At 41.5% G+C, this 21,244-nt stretch overlaps 1 protein-coding gene across 2 annotated transcripts in view; it reads left to right on the plus strand.

The window, feature by feature from the left end:
- GRIA1 (glutamate ionotropic receptor AMPA type subunit 1) overlaps positions 1–21,244 on the plus strand; it is a 160,790-nt gene that overhangs the window by 125,089 nt on the left and 14,457 nt on the right. For both annotated transcript variants that reach the window (XM_045028034.1, XM_045028033.1), the window contains exons 12-13: positions 12,336–12,534; positions 13,554–13,801. In XM_045028034.1, the coding sequence (XP_044883969.1) occupies positions 12,336–12,534; positions 13,554–13,801 (447 nt within the window). The remainder of the gene's footprint in view (positions 1–12,335; positions 12,535–13,553; positions 13,802–21,244) is intronic.

Below are 21,244 nucleotides of genomic sequence, written 5' to 3' on the forward strand. Positions count from 1 at the left end.
GCAAAGTGTTTTAGCATTTTTTCATTGGAGGACTTCAAAACACTTTATGAACACTAATTAATTCTCACAATACCCCTTTGAAGTTACATGATTAGTAAAAGCAGGCAAACAACCAAATCAGATAATGGAGAGGAGGAAGAGGAAGATTATCGCAGAGTGAGAGGGAGGAATGAAGTGTACAGGGACTCTGTAGATAAAGAAAAACAACTAGGAGAAAGGAAAGTGGGATGGGGGGAAAATATTAAGAATCTGAGACTATCTAGAGGAGCCAAGATAAATTGGAATGGGCATAAGCATAGATCAAGCAGAGGCCCTTTCCCTGCCGCTAAGATTGGGGTTTTCAAAGGAGTGAAAAGAGTTAGATGCCCAATTCCCACTGAAATTCAGTGGGATTTTAAAGAATAAATGGCTCTGTTGTCCACTCCACATGCATAGTCAGAAAAGGATGGAATCCATATGGGGCTTGCCTGTGGAAGGACAGAAATACAGGGCATGCTGCTCCCTGGCACGCTTTCCTCCTTTCTCTGGCTTCATGAAGCCTTGATGTTGTGCTGTTTCACGGCATCCCCAAAGATAAACATAAAATACTGGCTGAAAGGCTGAAACACAACAATACCTTGTTTCTTCAAATTCAGAATGATAACACACAAGAGTCCAAAATCAGAGAGAGAGAAAACAGGCTGCTCCATAAAACAGACAGCTCAGCTCACCCCACCTTAGTGTAGGCTGGCTGGCTGCAGGCTGACTTTGTCTGCTTCCTTACCGCACCCCCTACCTGCAAGCAGGATCCAGAAAAAACCCTCCGAATTTAAGGTAATTGATCACCATTTTTAACAGAGTTTTCAGTACACCACACATGGAAGTCAGGATATGTGGCTGAGGAGAGCAGACAAGGCAGAGCTGCTCTCCCTGGCATTGTTTCCCGACCCTTTAAGAAAAAGGGGTGTGGAATTTTAGCAGCTGAGTTAATGCTGATACCATTAATTCAATGCACATGTGCCCCTTTGAGGGTTTGAGCCCCCCCTGCTCTGGGAGGTTTGCGGGGACTAGTGTGTAGGCCCGAGTGCTCCTGGGCCTGTATGGATCTTCCAGTTGGGTCTTTGTATCCAGCCCCAAAAGTCTTGCCCAAGGACCACTGCAGCAGACTTTGTCTCCCCCGCCCCCATTAGCTGTCTACCTGCCTTTGTTCTTCTACCCTCCAAGAGGCCTGGTTTAGACAGGACTGCCTGTCACATGACTTAATTCACTCTCTCCACCTGAGGAGAGAACCAGCCATGTCACAAATGGGCTGAGACCTAGTTCCCTTTAGAAAGGCCAGCCACCCTGTGAAACTGGGGAAGAATTAAATTGGTTTGTCCTGAAACCCAAAGGCAGTTTCAGAGATTGAAACCGAAACAGTGACTGCGTTTGAAATGTAAAAGAAGGACTTTGGGGGAAATGAGGAACTGGTGGGATGTAATCCAAAATACTTTGCACCGAATAATCTCAGCAGGGTGAGATTGTTGGACCTGGCCACACAGCATAATAGGCACCCATTTAAAAAGAAAGGAAAATGCAGTGAAATTCTGTGCTACCTGAAGCAGAGGTTCCTGAGTAATGGCTCTCCTGAGGCACCTCAGCTAGTGCTTCTGCTGAATTTTATGCTTGTCACCTTGTGAAATTTGTGCAGCAAAGCTAACAAATGTCACCAAAGTGAGAAAAAATGAGCAGCTTTTTTACAGAGAAAGTTTTGCTCAGGGGGACTGAAAAACTGTGTTTTGCTTATAGCAGAAGCTTGTAAAACTTCACCAGCGGAACAATAATTATTTTGCTTTCGTGGAAACCCTCACTCTGTCCAAACTGCCTAGTTTTAGGTTCCATACAAAGCTTCATCCTAAACAGCCATCCCTTAAATGTACCTGGCAATATCATGGAGAGTATCCATAGCACCTTCACTTAGGAGGACAACTGGATATGTTTTTATCTCTGACTTCCCTATCAGCCATCAATACACTTGTACTTTTATGGGTTCTTCCCATTTGCTCTCCTCTTGTCCTTCATTTTCTCTCCATTTTTGACAGCCTTCTGGAATGAAACAGGTGTGCACCCTTTGGGTAATCTGGCTTTCTGGGGAGATATAAAGGGTAGAAGGGGCTATCAGTGCCCTTCGTGTGATTGAATTTTCCCCTGTGCCCGTGAGCATAAAATGTTTGGCTGGAGTTTTCTCCTTAATAATCTTCACCCTTAACAATGGCATTAAGAGGTAGAAGGAATGGACTCTGAACAGCCACAAGCTTCTCTGTGATCATTGCCAATAGTCAATGCTCACTGCTTAAATGGACAGGACGGAAAGCAGGAGAGTGAAATCCTGCCTCTAGGGACGTCAACAGCAAAACTCCCATTGATTTTAATGGGCCAGAATTTCACCCACTAGTTTAAAGCCAAGATGTCCAGACCTCCTACAGCCTAGTCTAGTAACACTTACTATTCATAATAAAGTCTCTAGAGCTCTTTGTCTACATATTGGCCCAGCCTGAAGGATGCAATTTGCACTTCCATGAGTCAGTGAGATTAGTGGCACCAGAGGGGAATTCACCCTGGGAGCGGGCAGGAGGCAGTACTGCCTCCTCCCCCCTACAAGGACTTTCACTGGTGATGGGCTGATTAAGACCCTACCAGAGCCCCACCAGCAGATGTTGCTGGGAAAGTCACTCATTATTCCCTTCTATTTGGTGGCCGGAGTGCCTCAGCAGGAGGACGCTTGCACCAGACCTGCAGCAGCAGAGTCCAGGAGGTGGATCTGACCCTGTGACTTAATCTTCATGACGCCCATTTAAATTATGTAACTAATATTATCATCACCTGTTTAGAGCAGGGGAAATTGAAGAAGGGATGTTAAGTGAATTGTCCTTGGTCAGTGCTATCTTGGGATTAGAAATAAAGTGTCCCTGACCTCTAGTCCTTTGCTCAGACTATTAGACACCCCTCTTCTGTCAGAAATGCAGATTTGGGTGTCTTGAAAAGAGCTATTACCAGATCCCCTTTATACACAGCACTGCAGCTGCCAGGAGATCCAAAGATTGGGGAGAAAAAGAAAGATTGAATAACAGTAAGTGGTTTACTACATTTCTGACTAAGCACCAAAACTCATTTCAGAGAGAGATTTTGCCCAGTGAATAGAAATGGAAGAAAATGAGAATTTGTTCTGTAGAGGAAGGAAGGGCGGGGGAATACCCTGCTGGCCAGGGTCGTTAGCCTGCGGACAGAGAGAAAGGGAGGAGTAGGCAAACTGTAAAATGTAATTAAACCCACACAGACTGGAGTCAAATCAAAATGCCGCATGGACTGAAGGCTTCTGCGTACAATGGTGATATGATTAAATCCATTCTGATTGGGATTCAGACTCAAGATTAATCAGGGAGACTGCTTATTCGCAAATTATATGCATGGTCACTGCACCTTTAAACAGTAAATGGACTCAAAGCAACTTTATATAATAGCTTCTGCTTGGATTCTAGGATAGTTATCTCGTTTTTCCAATACGTTGGTACTGATAGGCAGTCTGGGCTTCATTATTATATCTGAAGGGATGGCAAAGGAGAGTTCCCCAGATGGTGAACAGATAAATGAAAGCTAGGCGCTCTCCTGATTTTTCCAGTCTCTTACGGGCTTAAAATGAGAGAACAGAATATAATAGATACAATATTCAGACTTCTGTAAGGATTTGCTCCCATTACTTAAATCCCTCGTATTTGCATAAAATACTCTGATTGGTTGAAGCCTATGTACCCAGCCACTTTGAACTAAAACATGCATTCATTACCACCAGGTAAAAAGTTGTGGGGGGAGTTGGGGAAAGCATAGCTAACATGTGCCATTAAAATGATAGGGAGAAATGTGTTCATATACATATGTAAGAGGTACTCTTGAGGGGCCATTTTAACACCAAGGTTTGCAGTCAAAATTCCAAGGCTATTATGCAGGGAAACAGAGTTGGTATATGAGTTATATGTAAACTCGGCTTGTCAATGAAAGGCCAAAAATGAATATAACACTGCAGGAGAGAAACGGGTATTATAATCAAGGTTCCAATGCCATAAAAAACAGTCGGTAGCTCATTCAAAACGCTCCATGAAGCAGGAGGGCAGAAGAGGATAATAGCTGCAGCTGTGCAAAATGGGCACAATGGTTCCTAAAATCACACACAACTTCCCTTGCTTTCAGTCTGTTACCAGTTCCACACTCTCAGACCCAGTCTGTTAAAATATCCTCCGCTGTTCACAAACCTGGAGCTGATCTGTAGTTTGGGGGTGAAAGTGTGAAATTTGCAATTCCATACGGGTTTTAAAAGGAGTAAAAAAATCATTGATTTGGACTGATTTTAGCTATGAGATTTAGGGTGTGTTTAAATTTGGAATTGGAAGCAAAAGCAGAGGACACAAGCCCCTCACAAATCAGAACCAAAGGAAATGTTTTCATTAGATGCCTTGCCAAATCTAACCACCCATGTACATGTGCAATTATTTCTGGTCACTACCATGTTAATAGACAACTGTCTGAGAACATAGGCTGTGTGTGTAGAAGACCAAAAGTTGCATTTGCTTCACAGGTGTCTAAGAAATTTTCTTTCACCGTTTTTGCATAAATTCATTCACTGACAAATATGTCAGTCGGCTAAATAAGCCTTTATTAGAAATGAATTTAACAGCAAATCAGGGAAATCCTCCCAAAACAGCCATCTCTTTAGAATCCTGGATTTGCATTTCTAATTAAAACGCTGTCAGTTTAAGTGTAATTCTTCAGAAGAAATGAGTTCTAAGGGTGGGGGAGGGAGAACGGAGAAGATACTCAAACAATTTTCAAAGAGATTTATTTTGTATATTTCATGATGATCTTGTTAATCTTTTTTTTATCAAATGTATTCTGCTAGAGAATTGATGTTCTCTGTAATAAGCTGGCAAAGCACATGCAAATTCCTGTTAGGTTCAGTTACCTTGTGTGAGGGATAAGATCAAAGAGCAAATTGTCTGATCTAGGAGTGCATTTTGTTTTAAGAAATGAGACATTAGCTGGATGCTTTTCTTTTTCCTGTGAAGAATCCATCAGTGCTAAAACTAGAACACAGAAAACCTTCACTCCATGAGAACTAAGGGGAATTGAAACTTCACCACTATCAGGAGTGGCATGGTCGTTCTGGGGCCACACCAGCTCACCTGTCAGGCAGGAGAGGCAAAGGGTTTTAAAAACAAGCGTTTAATGTTGGTCAGTGGGATTCATCCTGCAGGAGCAAGAAGAATTGTGGGCTTTAGAACTATAGCACCGTTGGCAGACTGCCCATGATACCTTAAGATATGGACAGCATTATGCCTGCCTGGCAGATATCCTAAATTTTCACCTGACTGGGCACCATTTTAATTAATAACTTTCACAGACAGGTGAAAATACAGGCCATTTACCAGACAGCCCAAGAGGGCAGTAGGTGAATCTGCACTGGGACAGATGGTGAATGAGGATATGCGGGGCAAGGGAAGTCAATACCAAGGAGGAGGCATGTTGTCTGTGGCCTAACCTTATGGCTGTTGTCCTGGCCTGTGACCCTGACATTCCTCTCTGCTTCTCCTTTAAGCCTCTGGACAGTGGAAGGTTGGCATGTTCACAAATACGATAACAAATACTGAGTGGCACAAAAATGATGTTACTGAAAACAAGGCCTTGGTGTCCAGATATAGAAATTCTCAAGAAATACCATGGGGCAGATACTCAAAGGCAGTGGTGATGGGTAGGGTGACCAGATGTCCCGATTTTATAGGGACAGTCCCGATTTTGGGGTCTTTTTCTTATATAGGATCCTATCACCCCCCCACCCCCTGTCCCGATTTTTCATATTTGCTGTCTGGTCACCCTAGTGATGGGAGACAGGGTGGCCAAGGAACTGGTTTCAGCTCTCCCAGTCCTCATGCATGTTAGATCTTCAGAGGAGGGTCTTTAACTTGCACCGCTGCCATAAGGTCCTTGGCAGTGGTGGATGGGGCAGAGAGAAGCTCCACCCTGCCATGTGCCCACCCTATCCCTGGAATGCCCCTCACCCTCTTCCATCCATGCCAGGTGTGAGGGATATAGCTAGCACAACTAGCTCTCTACCAACGGAGAGCTCCTTTGCCTAGGGAGAATGATCCTCTAGAAAAAAAATTACAGAACAGTTTTCTACTGAAAGATGTCCTTTAGTGGAAACCTAAACATTCTGCGGGAACATGTGACTTCTGGCAGAGCTGTTCATGGGAAAAATTTGAAACAAATTGTTATGGAAACAAAATGAGAAAGTCAAAATGAATTTCTCCTTTCACTTTGATAACACTGAAACATTTTGTTTCGATAAGGTAGCACAATCAGATATGACACTATCATTTCAGTTCATTTAATTTAGACTGGTAATATGCAAATTAATATTTTAATTTAATATCATATAGATTATTTTGCATACAATGGTTTACTGTAGTGTAAATGTCTAAACAAAATGAATTGAAATGATAAAGTAGAAATGAAACATTTTTACCTTATCAAAATGAAATGTTTCAATGGGCCCAAATTGAAATTTGTCAGAATATTCATTTCATAGGAAATTTCAGAATTTCCTGTTTTTCATTCCAATTTGGACTTTTTTCCCAAATGTCACAAAATGGAAATAGAAGACCAAAAAAATTCAGCATTCAACTTCTACAGGAACATGGTACCTGGAGGACTTCAGTAATATTCCATTGGAGAGATAGGCCTTGCTAGCTGGCGGTGATAAGGGCAATAGAGAATCAGCAGTGGGCAGAGGGCATGGGGTGATTATGGCCAGCCAGATAAAGTTGGAAGAAGAGCCCCAGGGGTCTCAGTTCGGAGTGTGTAGAAGAGAATTGCTCTGAGTGCAGAGAAAGCAAAACAAATCAAAACAAAACCCCATCTGGTTAATCTAGCTATTTCATCATTTTCCACATCCCAGAGTCAGCCAAACGTTAATGAAAGCCTCTTGTTACACTATTATCCTCTCCGCTTATTACTTGCAAGGATTTTATTCTGTTTAAAAAGGCTGCTGTTCCCAAGTATTAATACAATCATGATTATGAATAAATACAAGAGTTAAATACACAGATCCAAATGTCAAGACCCGTGGCATGTCTTTGTGAGGGCTAAAAGATGTGGGCACAGAAATCTTTCCTTACTTCAATAGAGAGCTCAGTCACTAACAGCAGTTTCAGTACAGTGGAAAGCCGGCTAACCTAATGTTATGCTTGGCATGGCCTAGGAGGCATGAGAATACTCAATGCAAGGGAATTCAAACCTCATACTGCCTATTAATATAAAGTAATATAAAGACACAAAATAGACTTTGTCGAACTTCAGAGCAACTGGTTTAAAAAATGACATCTATCACTCAAGTCGTAGGTGAATCTCTGTTAGGATACAATTTAGGTGAATCTCTATGGGATACAATTTTCAAAAGCGTCAAAGTGACTTAGGAGACGAAGTCCTATTGGCTTGCAATGAAATGGAAGCTCCTAAGTGTCTGTCACTTGAAAATGGGACTCCATCTCCTAAGTCACTTAAGCACTTTTCAAAACTGTATCCACGGTGATAGCACTGCTGCCTCTTTTCAGTCTACAGATGCAACAGGGCAAGGGCTATAAAATATGTTACAGCAGCTGCTATTGTCTTCTCAGTCATTTACATTTGGTCAGCAGTACCATTGTTCTACTGAGCACGGGTCCAGAGTCTGGCTAGTCTATCTGTGTGCCCCAAAAATTCCAACTTGAGAGCCTTTGTTTAACATATGTCACTGATATTGAACTGTAGAAATGCCCGGTAGGGTTACATCCAATCGTGTGATGTTTCATCATGGACATATTCCCTTCATTATTATTATTGACTTGTACTGCAGTTGCCCCCATTCATGGGCCAGAAACCCATTGCGCTATGTCCTGTACAAACACAAACCTCAAAGATAGCCTTTGCCCCCAAAGTGCTTGCAATCTGAGTCAATTCAGTATTATGTACTTGCAGAGGCCTAGATTTAAGGTTTCTAACTCTAAGTTGCATATCTAGCAATGGGGACAAAATGTTGCTCTTCAACTTTGTCTCTGATGAACCATCACACAATAAGGCATAACCGTGTTTGAGGTTTGTGTTGCTTCCGCTTGTGGTAAGGCACATTGCTGTGACACTAGGGTGAATGGCTGTTTCCATTGGGTGTCGTCTTCTGCGGGGAGCAGATGCCAATACCCCATTGTTACTTTTTTATCCAGCTCATGACAGGTGCATGATCCGGAAGCAAAATCCATCTGCAGCTAACAGTAGGCAGCCCCTACGCAATAAATCAATAAAGAATAAGGTAATGATGTCTGCAGTCTAAAGGCTGGGGTCCAGTTGACTGCAGCTGACAGGAATTAAGTCACAAATATATCCCAGCTTCATCAGGGAAGAAAAGCTGTATAATTGCAGCTGGAGGATGAATGTAATAATTAGCTATGCAAGTGTCACTTGCCAGGTTGAAGTGGCCTTCGTCATCAGAAATTGTTGGAATTGACATTATCCGGTTACTCTTGTTTGGTGCCTCTATTGCCTCTTACAAGTGCTTCCTTCCCCAAACACACATCATCTAGACTAATTAGGGAAACATTTGTGGTTTTTTTTGTTTTCCTGCAGACCCAAAGGTGTGTTCACCCCCACTCCCTCCACCATTTATTAAAAGTAACATGTTGTGAACTCTGGTGAAAGATGTTGGAGTTGACGGACCTGGAGGCTGAAATCCTCTGCAGAAAGAATGTCATGTTAGTTCCCATTTCCCCACATCATTCCTTAACTCTGATTTAGAATGACCGCCTCTTGGGGAGAGACAAGGTAAGGGAGATAATGTTTTATTGAATCATCTTCTGTTGGTGAGAGAGAGAAGTTTTCAAGCCACACAGAGCTCGTCTTCAAATCTGGAAAAGGTACTCTGAGCATCTGAAAGCTCTGTGTGTCTCGAAAGCTTGTCTCTCTCACTAACTGAAGTAGGTCCAATAAAACATATTACCTTACCCACCTGGTCTCTCTAATATCTTAGGACCAACACGGGTACAACTACACTGCATACACTTCTATGGGAGGCAGTTCAGTCCCTAGGACCATCTAGTCATTGGCCATTTTGCTGAGATAGCCAACAACTCATCTGGGCCAAGGCAACTAACCTGTGTCATGCTGGGTTCTGAACAGCTGCAAGATGGTCCCAATATAACAGTGTCCTAACAGTCATGAAACATGTCCACCTGCCCTATATTAAAATATGGGGTTCTTATTGCTTTGTAAGAGGTGATTTTTGTTTTTAAAGAAAAGAAACGATCACCTTTATGAACATCACTTCAGACGTAGGTTATATTAACTAGATCAGGGAGCGGGATTCTACCTGAGACTATACATTTCACTGCTTTGAAATCTTTCACCTCCAGCTCAGGTTTCAGGTGATAATGAGTTTGCTGACATCACAGAAGCAGCCTGCAATATACATGACTGGTTAAGTAAGCCTTAGGACTGAAGTAGCCAGGGGGACTACAGATCAGCATTGAGATGCCCTGGCAGGCTGCTGGAAAGTCACTTGCCCAGTGCCTGGCTCAAGCCAATTCTACTTTCATAAGCAATCATTTCACTCACAAATCTGGAAGAAGAAGAAAAAAAAAAGTAAAATAAACAGTTTGCTGTTTTGTCCCTGCCATTTACTGTGGCTGTATTTCCTGCAGACTGCTCTCTCTGCACTTTGTGAAAACTGCTCTGATTGCTCTCCGGGAGTGTGAAGCTGAGAGTGTGTTTGATGCATTGGCTTTTATTTCCCCGGTATTAAAAATGTGTGGTCTCCCTTCTGCAAATTGCAAATGTATTCAGAAGAGTTTTGTTGCTGAGCAAATGTGGGCCCTGGTTTCCATTACGTGGTGTCTCTCTGAGCTCAAAGAATGGCAATTTTGACCAAAGGGATTTCAGGTCAGATTGATATAAATGAAAGAACAGCTACTTCCACATCCACGAGAGATCTAAAGATAGCCTTGGACAAAGCAGTAATATGCAATATAGAGGAGCGGTGCAGGGAACAGACTACTTTAATTCACTTTTTTTCCATCTCTGATTTCTGCAATTAGTGAAGTGTGGCTTTTGTTTGTTTTTTCCCTAGCTGGAGCAATGGAGTGTGGAGTTTTGTTTGCCAAATTGTATTAGCCCACAATGACTTCTAGAAAGCATGGCAGCTGGATCCATTTACTCATGCAAACCCAGACACAGGATGGAATGGATGCTGACATGTGTCATCACCATGTCTGTCATTTAAAGGCTACATCTCCATTACCATAGTCCAGGCCAGATTTCAGGGCAGTGACAGAGGATGTTAAAGAGACACACTGCAGAGAGAAAAGGCTGAGCTCACAGGTGGGAGGCAGTGTTTCTGATAGATAACCCCTTCCTTGCCAGCCTGGCTGCATAAAGTAGCATTATGGTTTCCTTCCTGCCTGAGAGATGGGTTTGGCTAAAAAGGAAAGAGAGTACAAGCACTTTGAGGAGGGAGCATCATTATTAAAATCTCTTTTAAAAACAGAATCTTCCCTTTAAAATTATATTAAAATGTTTGAATGCAGTAAATAGATTCCTGCTTGAGCGATCTGTCTGTCTGTCTTCAGATCCTAGAGTGTTTTGGCAATCTGACTGGAGAAAGAATGCAGTAGATTCATAGATTATAAAACCAGAAAGGACTGTTATGATCATTGAGTTTGATCTCCTGCATAACACAGGGCAAAGAACCTGACATGCTGAACTCTGCATCAAACCCATAATTTCTGTTTGAGCTATAGCATATCTTTGAGCAAGCTATCCAGTCTTGATTTACAGACTCCAAGTGATGGACAAATCCCCTTGTCTCTTGGCTGTATTAAAATGCATATTGTTCAGATGAGCCCAGTTTACCAAGCAATCCAGATCAGCCTACATAACTGACATGTGCCATGACTATTTACCACTCCACCAATTTTCAGATCATCCCTAAATTTTACCAGAAATGATTTTATGTGTTCTGCCAGATGACTGGCAAAGTTATTGAACAGCATTGGGCCAATGAGCAATGACCCTGAGGATCCTCAGTAGAAACATTCTCATTGGCTAATGATTTCCCATATACAGTTAATTTTTGTGATCTAATAGTTAACCAATTGTTAATCTATTTAGTTATGTGCTACACAGTATAGTGGTTTTTATAGAAAGTCATGCAGAACTAAGTCAAATGCCTTACTGAAGTCTAATTATACTATGTCAGTGCAGTTTTCTTTATCAACCAAACTTGTGATCTCATGCGAAAAAAAGATGCTTGTTTGACAAGACGTATTTTCCATAAAATCATGGTACCACTCTTTAATTCGCTACTCATTGCATCCCAGAGCAGCCTTTCCATGATTTTGCCTGGGATTTATGTCAGCATCTAGCTACTCATATCATCCCATTTACCCCTTTTAAATATGGGTATGACATTACCTTTTGTCCAGTGCTCTGGAACTTTCCTACTGTTCCAAGATTTGTTAAAAATCAACATTCATGTTTCAAAGAGTGTCTCGGCCCATACAAATTATCCTGTTCTGCAGATTTAAAAATGTTTAATTTAATAGTTGCTGTTTAATGTCCTCCCTAGTTCCTGATGGAAAAGAAAGTATTTCATTATGACTGTAATACATGAATTACATCATCCTGTTTCTTTCCAAATGGGCTTATTACAGGAGTAACTGGGGTGAAATGTAATAGCCTGTGATATACAGGAGGTCAGACTAGATTACCTGATGGTCCTTCTAGCCTTAAATTCCATGAACCTAGGAATCAAACACAGAAGAGAAACATTTATTAAATATTTCTGCCTTTTCTGCACAAGACTGATCATTTTACCATCCTTATCTAGCATTGGACATATATCATTGCTAAGATTTCACTTGTTCCTGATATATGTAAAGAATTCCATCCGAGGTAGGTACTACCCTACCCAGGAATTTAAAGTTTTCTATTGTTGCTGTGTTTTGCTATTTTTTTTATCTGAAAGAAAATGAAAATTAAAGAAAATGTTACTCTGCAAACATTTTTTTTCACCAGCAGTGATAGTTTTGTTTCACTCAAGCTTGTGTCTTGACACATATAACAAGGAAATAGAGAGAGACGCACTCTCCCATTTTGACACTGAGCTTCCCAGGAAACAGGTGTAAGAGCTGGTATTGCTCAGCAGTCATTGATATGGTGTTAAACCACATACCACACCTATATCACTGAATTGTATCTTCTACTCCTTCATCCCGATTCCCCTCACCCTTCACTTTTGTCTTTAGATCCCTCTCTGGCCGCATAGTTGGTGGTGTCTGGTGGTTTTTCACCTTGATCATCATCTCTTCCTACACGGCTAACCTGGCTGCCTTCCTGACAGTGGAACGGATGGTGTCCCCCATAGAGAGTGCAGAAGACTTAGCCAAGCAGACAGAGATTGCCTACGGGACCCTGGAAGCTGGGTCAACTAAAGAATTTTTTAGGGTAAGAGAAAATGGTCAAGACTTTCATATACAAAACAAAAATATTGTGTCAGTCTTTGTGCCATTCCATGGAAATTACAGATCATGTAGTTTGCTGAATACATAAATAACCTAGAAACATATAGTAATTACATGCTTCTGCACATTACTGAGTAATTACACTTAGCAGTTCCAAAAGTAATTACCCTGTGACTTGCAACTCAAGTTTACAGAATAATAAGTCTTTGGTTTGCCCTGTAATTAAATGGAACCACTTACCATATATAAATATGCTGCCATTATGTATGGCAAAAACATACATAGCAGAGCCAGAAAAGATTATGTTGGCTATCTAGTCTACCTCCTTCATTTTGCTTCCTACAACATTCCCATTAATGTCTCCTCAAACATCTGCAGGGATGGAGATGTTACCACTTCCCTTGGGAATCTATTCTGCCATATAATTGCTCTTATTGTTAAGCACATTTCCGTAACATCTAGTCTGAACATTTCCATCCTCCTTGCCTTAGCTTCTCATCCTACCATCATTGGCATCTAAATACTTTCAATGTTTCCAAGTATATTGGTGTACCCAAAGTACAGTATTTATAGGCTGTGATAACCCCACCCCCGTGAACTCTCTTTTCTAGTAGAGGGTATGCTCTCCCTCCACACCAGTGACTCTGTGGAGAATTCTGCTTGCTGAAAATGCCACCTCCCATTGTTGCCCCAGGGAGATATAGCCCCATGCAGCTCTTTCATCTTGCTCATACCTAACAGAAACAATCCAGCCCTGGGTGAATGACACTCATTGCTAGATTGTTCTAATCCTGAAATTACTTGAAGCAAATGGCCCATAGGGCTTGCCGGGTATTCGAGCTCTTCGACCTAAAGTCACTCATTAAACTATTTCTAACACAGATGGCCTTCCTTAGCTGATACAAACCATAGGTACATGCTCAAGCCAACTCTGAGTCTCCACTGGTACACAAGCCTCTGTTTCCAGTCTAATACATGCTGGGTTTGTGTTGCCCCATGCAGCGATCTAAAATCGCCGTGTTTGAAAAGATGTGGACGTACATGAAATCAGCGGAACCCTCCGTTTTTGTGAGGACCACAGAAGAGGGGATGATCCGGGTGAGGAAGTCGAAAGGGAAGTACGCCTACCTCCTGGAGTCCACCATGAATGAGTATATAGAGCAGCGCAAGCCATGTGACACCATGAAGGTGGGAGGTAACTTGGATTCCAAAGGCTATGGCATTGCAACACCAAAGGGGTCTGCACTAAGGTAAGTAGCCTGGATTTGCTTTGCCTTGCCATGCAGCCCAATAAATCAATATGTCCACACAGTTCAATCTCCATTGCCATATTAATCATGACAGCAGGGGGTGTAAATCCTCAGCATGAGGCCATTAAACTACATGACTCCTGCTCAGCAGTGATGGAAGTGACTAATTCTTCAAACCCTGCCTATGGAAATTGGCCTCCGACTGGTCCATTCGTTATGAATGTGGCTGCACTGCGTAAGGGATTTTGCTGCATCGTAACCATTGATTAATAGAGCATTATTTTGAAGGGTGGCTCATCCCGTGGCATGTGAAATGCCCATGTTTGCAATGTATGGGATGGCCCTGATTTGGATCCATGCTTAGAGAGATTCTTGTGGTAACAGTATTTTTGTGTGTGTGTGAAAAGAAATGCCAACACGTGAGGACAACATGAAAAATGAAGCGTTCTCATCCTTGCTAAAAACAATAATTAATTACAAGAGTTCAGTGCAGATGCTGAGTTTAGGGATCTTGACATCTTCCAGGAGGTACAAACCCCACATTTCTGAACCCAAAACAGCAATTGCCAAAGGCCTGTAACAAAACACCGTCACAGATATTTTTGAAGGCTTTTTTTTTTTAAATCAAAATCCTTAAAAGGCCCAAAATCTCGATCTTTAGTACGGTTACAAATGCAAAAGAATATGGGAAGAAGATTATTATGGAGGCAACATTTTCACACATGAGTGCTTACATTTTGCTACCTAAGTCTATGCACCAGCATAAGTGCTTTTGTATCTCTAGGATGTAGGGAAAGAGGGGGTTGTTTTTGTTTTGTTTTGGGGGATATTGTTTTAATTAAAGAGGTTTTTCTTCCCGCCTTTTTTGACATTAGAAATGCAGGCCTTTTCTGCCCTGGAAGACTCTATGGACAGCTGGAAGTCTAGGAAGTTTATGACATCAGAAAACTTGAAGGAAAGAAAGAAACCTCATTAAAGGAGGATAGAAGTGATTGTCTTTTCTTCAGACTGTTTAAAATACTTTTCAATTTATTTCATTAACACTTGGAAGGAAAGACAATCGTTGGCTTTGTCTGTATTGAGAGGTAGCCATTGCTGGCCAGTAATTGGTGTAGCTGTGCTGTAGCAAACCCCCGTGTCGAGGTAAGACAAGCTGTGATTTGCACCATTTGAACTTATCCCGCTTTCAAGCAGGGAGAAACCTGAACCGGTGCAAATCATGGCTTTCCGGGTATCTACAGTTGGAGTTAGCACCAAGCAGCTATGCTAGTTGCTGGCTTGTGATGGCTGAACAGGGGCTAATCTAAAGCACAGATAAGATCTCACTCATGGATTCAACTCTGTCCCCGCTTCAGTTAAGGACGGAGCCAGCTCCCAGCTCCAATCAGTCCTCCATCAAAAGTCAAGGAAGGACAAGACTTAACATTACTGCTATTTTTAAGGTAAAAAAGCCAAGCAAAAGAAAAACCTGATGGAGAGGTGTAGGAAAGCAATGTACATAAGGATCAGTTAGGTAGGGAATAATTTTCACTTTCAAAACTCAGTGAGGCATTAAACATAATGGACCAAATCCTGAGGGGCCACTGACTTCAATGGGAGTTTTGCCTAAGTGAAAACTGAGTGAGGAGCTCAGGATCTGTCCTGATGGAAAGTAAAATAAGCTTCAAGTGATTAGAATGCCGCTGACAGCTCCACCCTTTGTCAGAATAGAATGCAGAAGAACTAGATGATAGAAAAGGATTTTAAAAGCCTGGTGGTCTCAGGTCCACCTGTGTCCCATCAAACTTCAGGATTTCATCAACTCGGGTGCATCCTGAACAGCTCCCTTATTCTTTTATTGGCCTTGCAACTGGTATTGGGATGCCACTTTCTTTCCAAAATGCTATGAATCCTAATACCATCTACAGTAATTGTCACAAAATCTTACCCTCCTGCCCACAGTCTGCAAAACTGTATCCCTGTTTGGGTCACACTTTCGGTTAAGGTTCCATTTATAAAGGGTTTTTTAATGATCACGAGGTGTTTATAAGCATGTCGCAGACACGGGTAGTATGTGTTGCAGATGGTTAAAAGCATATCAGAGAATGCGTTAAAGGCGGTGATAAGCCATGGAGATAAGCAATCTATTGACCTATGGGACTCCATTGCAATTGATTAACCATTTATTAAAACATCTATTGATCAGTAAATAACCCTTTATAAATGGAGCCTTAATAGTGACTGATACATGTTCACTGACTATAAACTGGGAGGATTTTAAATTGGGGTTCTAGGTCTCTAGCACCCTGCAGACCATTTTCTGTTGAAGATCTGGTTGGTTTTATGGGGCCTGATCCCACTGTCATCAATGGGCATTGGACCAGGGCCATGGTTTCTAGCTATTACACCTTTCAGCTTTAAACATGCATTCAATACTTTCCTGATATTACTTTTCCATGTCAGCAAGTGCTGTAGCTGCCCCGAGAGATGTGGCTAGTTTGTGAATGGAGAGCAGGTGGTCCTTAAGACAATCTTTCTATTAACATGTTGTCCAGGCTAGGAAATTCTTTGGGTCTCTCCAAACTAATGTGTATGCGCTATCACAGCTTCAGGGCTTTTGCCAGCATACTCTCACCGATATTTATTTTCCATCTTGCAAATATGGAAATTAAGAGGCAGGACTAATGTGCAAAAAACAGTCTGTCCTGCAATGTTCAGGATGTAAGGAAGCTATTAGTAATGCTTTTAACAACAAGAACAACAACAAAAAACAACCCACCAGCAAAACTACAAGAGGGGAATGCAAAAGAATCAGCTCAATCCAGCTAATCCATATATCTCTTTGCTGGGCAGGAGAATACAACATTTCTACCACTTCTTTTTTGCATCATAACCTCTGTTCACTGCATGTGGAACCAATTCCCAAATCAGTCTAACAGCAAAGGAGGAATGCTTGATTTTCCATTTGACCTGTTGGTGTTTCTTTGAAACAGGTGCTGTCAATTTTCTGTCCCATTATGTTTGTTTTGTTTCATTGTTGTTTTATTTGTCAAGTTTTTGGTATTTTCTTTACAGTCATCATATGATGTCTGTCTTCACCATAGGAACAGAATGCACTGAGCAAGGTGACACTCAGACACCCAGGGAACAAATCCTACTCCTGGCTCAGGGAATTTAAGGGCCCTGATCTTGTTTCCTTTCAAGTCAACAGGAGTTTCACCATTGGCTTCAATGGGAGCAAGATCTGCTTCACAAGAAGGAAGTTTTCTTGTGTTTCCCGAGATACTATGGGCATATCATGTATGCTATCAATAATTAAAGCTGTTTATTTGTCATGGCAAAAAATGAGAAAAGTCATTTTAGTTTAACCCAAAAAAAGAAAATTCGTAATACTACTGTATTTCCAGTTTGCGTTAATAACTTAAAAACATATAAAAGTAGCAACCACATCTAGGACATACAAACCACTGCCACTGTGTTCTGTCTTGATAAAGGATGTTATACATTCCTAAAGACATGAGGTCTGAGTCATCACTACATTATGCCAACATCTTTATACAAAGTAAAGAGACTCTCTGCTGAAACACAGCTCGTTGGTACAGAAAGATATTTTAATACACTGCAAAGAGCTGGACGGATATCAGCTTAAACTATTTAATAATATTTAACCAGTGGCTAAAATCATTGAAAAGCTCAGGTTATTCACCTATACTCCACTACACTGAGACATATTTGTAAACATTCATTAGGGGTAGAAGGGGGATTTGCTTACCAGCCAGTCCCCAGTGTGAGAAATGAGAATCTCCAACTTCATATTTACACATCAACCATCGGTTCTGGCTTGCATCATAGTCCACAGTTCTCCTAAGTTTAATACCTGAAAGCACTTGAGTCAGTATGTTTGGTAATATCTAAATTCTCTCCATAATAATGGTTTCATCTCTTATGAAATCCTAGCTATCAGGCGTTGTAGCCCTTTTTTCTTTCATCCAAAGTCGATTCCTTTGCTTTATGTGTTTTGAGGGCTGGGTGACTGAATTTTAGATCAGATTTAATCTTTTTCTTCTTTATTTCTGCATGGAAGCCATAAGAGAACAGATACAATGTCCTTTTTCAGTGGTGAAAGTGATATTGAGAGCCTGCTCCTTCTCCCACTGAAGTTAGTAGGAGTTTTGACCTTGACTTTAATGGGAGCAGGGTTGGAAACCTAGACACACAACCTTCATCCTGTATCACATGCACACCTCCCTCCCCATCCATTAGCTTAGTGTCAGATATGTTGGGCTGCCGGGGGTTAGTGGAAGAGCACTCCCGTCCCCCAACTCCCCCAGATTAACCTGCCTTTGGTCATCATTCAGTATTGAATGGGTAAATTTGGTGCTTTGGGGAACAAAACAATAATGCAAAGCCAAATTGTCCAAAATAGATTAAAGTCAATGAAAAAACACCCACAATATGAGTCTCTAATTCACATTTTAAAAAGAAACAGCAATATTTTAGGAATAGGACTGCTCTTGTTTTTGGGAATTGGCTTCCTGGCCTTTCAGCAAAGTTCTCCAGAGGCACTATAAACGTGTGTGTCAGCGTTTCCAAATCCCATAAACTAATAAAAATGTTCCCTGTCAAAAGTCCACCTAAAATGACACATTTCAGAGAAAATAAGTAGCAAGCAGCTAAATCTTTCCTCAAGGACCCTGTCACTGTGAAATATCGGAGGCTTCCTATACTCCTTGTGAACTGGAGAGAGAACCAATTACTTTAAATGAAACCTCTTAGGAAAAAAATAAATAAAATGTATAACACATGGCACAAAATATCATCTGAGCGATTTTTACATTCAGGGGGTCTACAGGGGATTTACTGTGTTAATATCATATGCCTGTATAGGAATTACATACTCTTTCAGATCATCCGATAGCTACATCTTCTGCAAATGGTTCATCAGAGATTGCTGTGCTAATTAACTTCCATTCTGCTTTAGAAGACAGAAATAATCATGTGTGTTACTTGATTATTCATTACTTTTGCATACAGCTTACCATGTATAGTCACTGTCACTGCATTTAACTTATAGCTTAGAGTAGATCTACCCTGCAAAAACAAAAAGGTGTGTTCTTAACTTTAACTCAGGTTAAAAGAGCAATGGAAACATGGCAACTTAGCTTTTAACTCAGGTTAGCAGCTTGAATTCAACCCCAGGCTGCCCTATAGGCTTTAGCCGAGTTGCTGTGTCTTCACCTGCTATTTTAACCTGAGTTAACTATTCCAAGTTAAGAACACACCTGGGGTTTTTCTGGGGGGTTTTGGGCAGCGTAGACATGCCCTAACTTACACAAGTAGAGTGAATCACCAGACACCTTTCCCCAGAGAGCCCAGATATTTTACCGGCTTTTCAGCATTTGCTGTACGGAGTCCATCAGAGTCAAAAAACTAAAATGGTACAAAATTACCACGGCACACATTAAATTCAAAACTGGCTAACTGATAAGTCTCAAACTGTAACTGTAAACCGTGAGTTGCCATCGAGAAGGTCTGTTTCCAGTGGGCCTCAAAGGGATCTGTTCTCGGTCCTATGCTGTTTAACATTTTATCAGTGACCTGGAAGAAAACATAAAATCGTCACTGATCAAGTTTGCAGATGACACAAAAATTGAGGGAATGGTAAATAATGAAGAGATCAGGTCACTGATTCAGAGTGATCTGGATCGCTTGGTAAAATGAGCACAAGCAAACAATATGCATTTTAATACGGCTAAATGTAAATGTATCCATCTAGGAACAAAGAACGCAGGCCATGCTTTCAGGATCGGGGACTCTGTCCTGGGAAGCAGTGACTCTGAAAAAGATTTGGGGTTCATGTTGGAAAATCTGCTCCCAATATGACTGTGTGGCCAAAAGACCTAATATGACCCTGGGATGTGTAAACGGGAATCTCAAGTAGGAGCAGAGAGGTTATTTTACTCCTGTATTTGGCATTGGAGTGACTGCTGCTGGGATAGTGCATCCAGTTCTGGTGTCCACAATTCAAGAAGAATGATGATAAACTGGAGAGGGTTCAGAGCAGAGCCATGAGAATAGTCAAAGAATTAGAAATCCTGCCTGATAGTAACAGAGGCAAGGACTCAATCTATCTAGCTCAACAAAGAGATGGTTACGGGTGACTTGATATCAGTTTTAAGTACCTGCAAGGAGAACAAATATTTAATAATGAGCTCTTCAGTCTAGCAGACAAAGGTCTAACACAATCCAATGGCTGGAAGTTTAAGCTAGGCAAATTCAGACTGGAAATAAGGTATAATTCACGTTAACAGTGAAGGTAATTAACCATTGGAACAATTTACCAAGGATCATGGTGGATTCTCGATCACTGACCATTTTTAAATCAAGACTGGATGTTTTTCTAAAAGATCTGCTCTAGGAATTATTTTGGGGAAGTTCTATGGCCTGAGATACCCAGAAGGTCAGACTAGTTGATCATAATGAGCCCTTCTGGCTTTAGAATCTATGAATCTATAAGGCTATTTATTGTTTGAGGTGTCAACACTCCATCTCTTCCAAGCTCTGTAAAGCCTTCTGATGATTGTTTCTCACTCTGCCTGTCCTCTTTCCTATATCTGATGTGAGGTCTACACCATGTTGTGTCTGACAACCCGTGCCCAGACAGAAACTTTGCTCATCAGTGAAATCTTCTCAACCTATGGCTGCACTCACCAAGCCAAATTATGCCCTCAGATGCTTACCCCTGAAGTCAGCGAGTGTCGTGTGAATGCATCTGAGGGCAGAATATGGCACGGTGCGTGATTGGCATGCTACTCAAGACTTCAAACCCAGATTGCGCTTCCAGGTGAACTAAAGGAAAGCACCTACCCACTAGCCAGAACAGTAGGATCTATGCCAAGGTTTTCTCCATCAGCTGGGAGATGCTTGTACAAGACATTATATATATATATATATATATATATATATATATTATAAACAGGGAACACACCAAGGATACCATTGAGCATACACCACCATTCATAGCCCACTGAAACAACCAAAAGGGAGAAGGGAAAGGCTCTGGAAAGAATTCACATCCTAAACTAAGGAAAGGGCCATTAGCCTGACATACTGGAAGCGCTGGAGCCCACATGAGTGAGGCTAATTTACAATGGGCCCCAATGCAATGACTCTGCCAGCTCTTCAGCTGGGTAAATAGGTACCACACCTTCAGTAGAGCTCTGCTGGTTTACGCCAGCCGAGGATCTGCCCCTCAGGTTTCATACGGTCCTGAAGTGTCTGACGTGTATCTCAATCACGTGTTAATTTGAACATGTTACGGTTCTTCTTGAATTGACTAAATGTTTTTCTTTGTGTTTCCTTAATGAGAAATGATTGCTAATCATGTTGTTTTTATATGTCTTTTGTGACGTGAGAATCACTCAAGAGGAATGGGCGAGCCAGACTCCCCTCCCCCACTCCAAA

The sequence above is a fragment of the Mauremys mutica genome, chromosome 8 (assembly GCF_020497125.1).
Source record: "Mauremys mutica isolate MM-2020 ecotype Southern chromosome 8, ASM2049712v1, whole genome shotgun sequence".
Classification (NCBI taxonomy): domain Eukaryota; kingdom Metazoa; phylum Chordata; order Testudines; family Geoemydidae; genus Mauremys; species Mauremys mutica.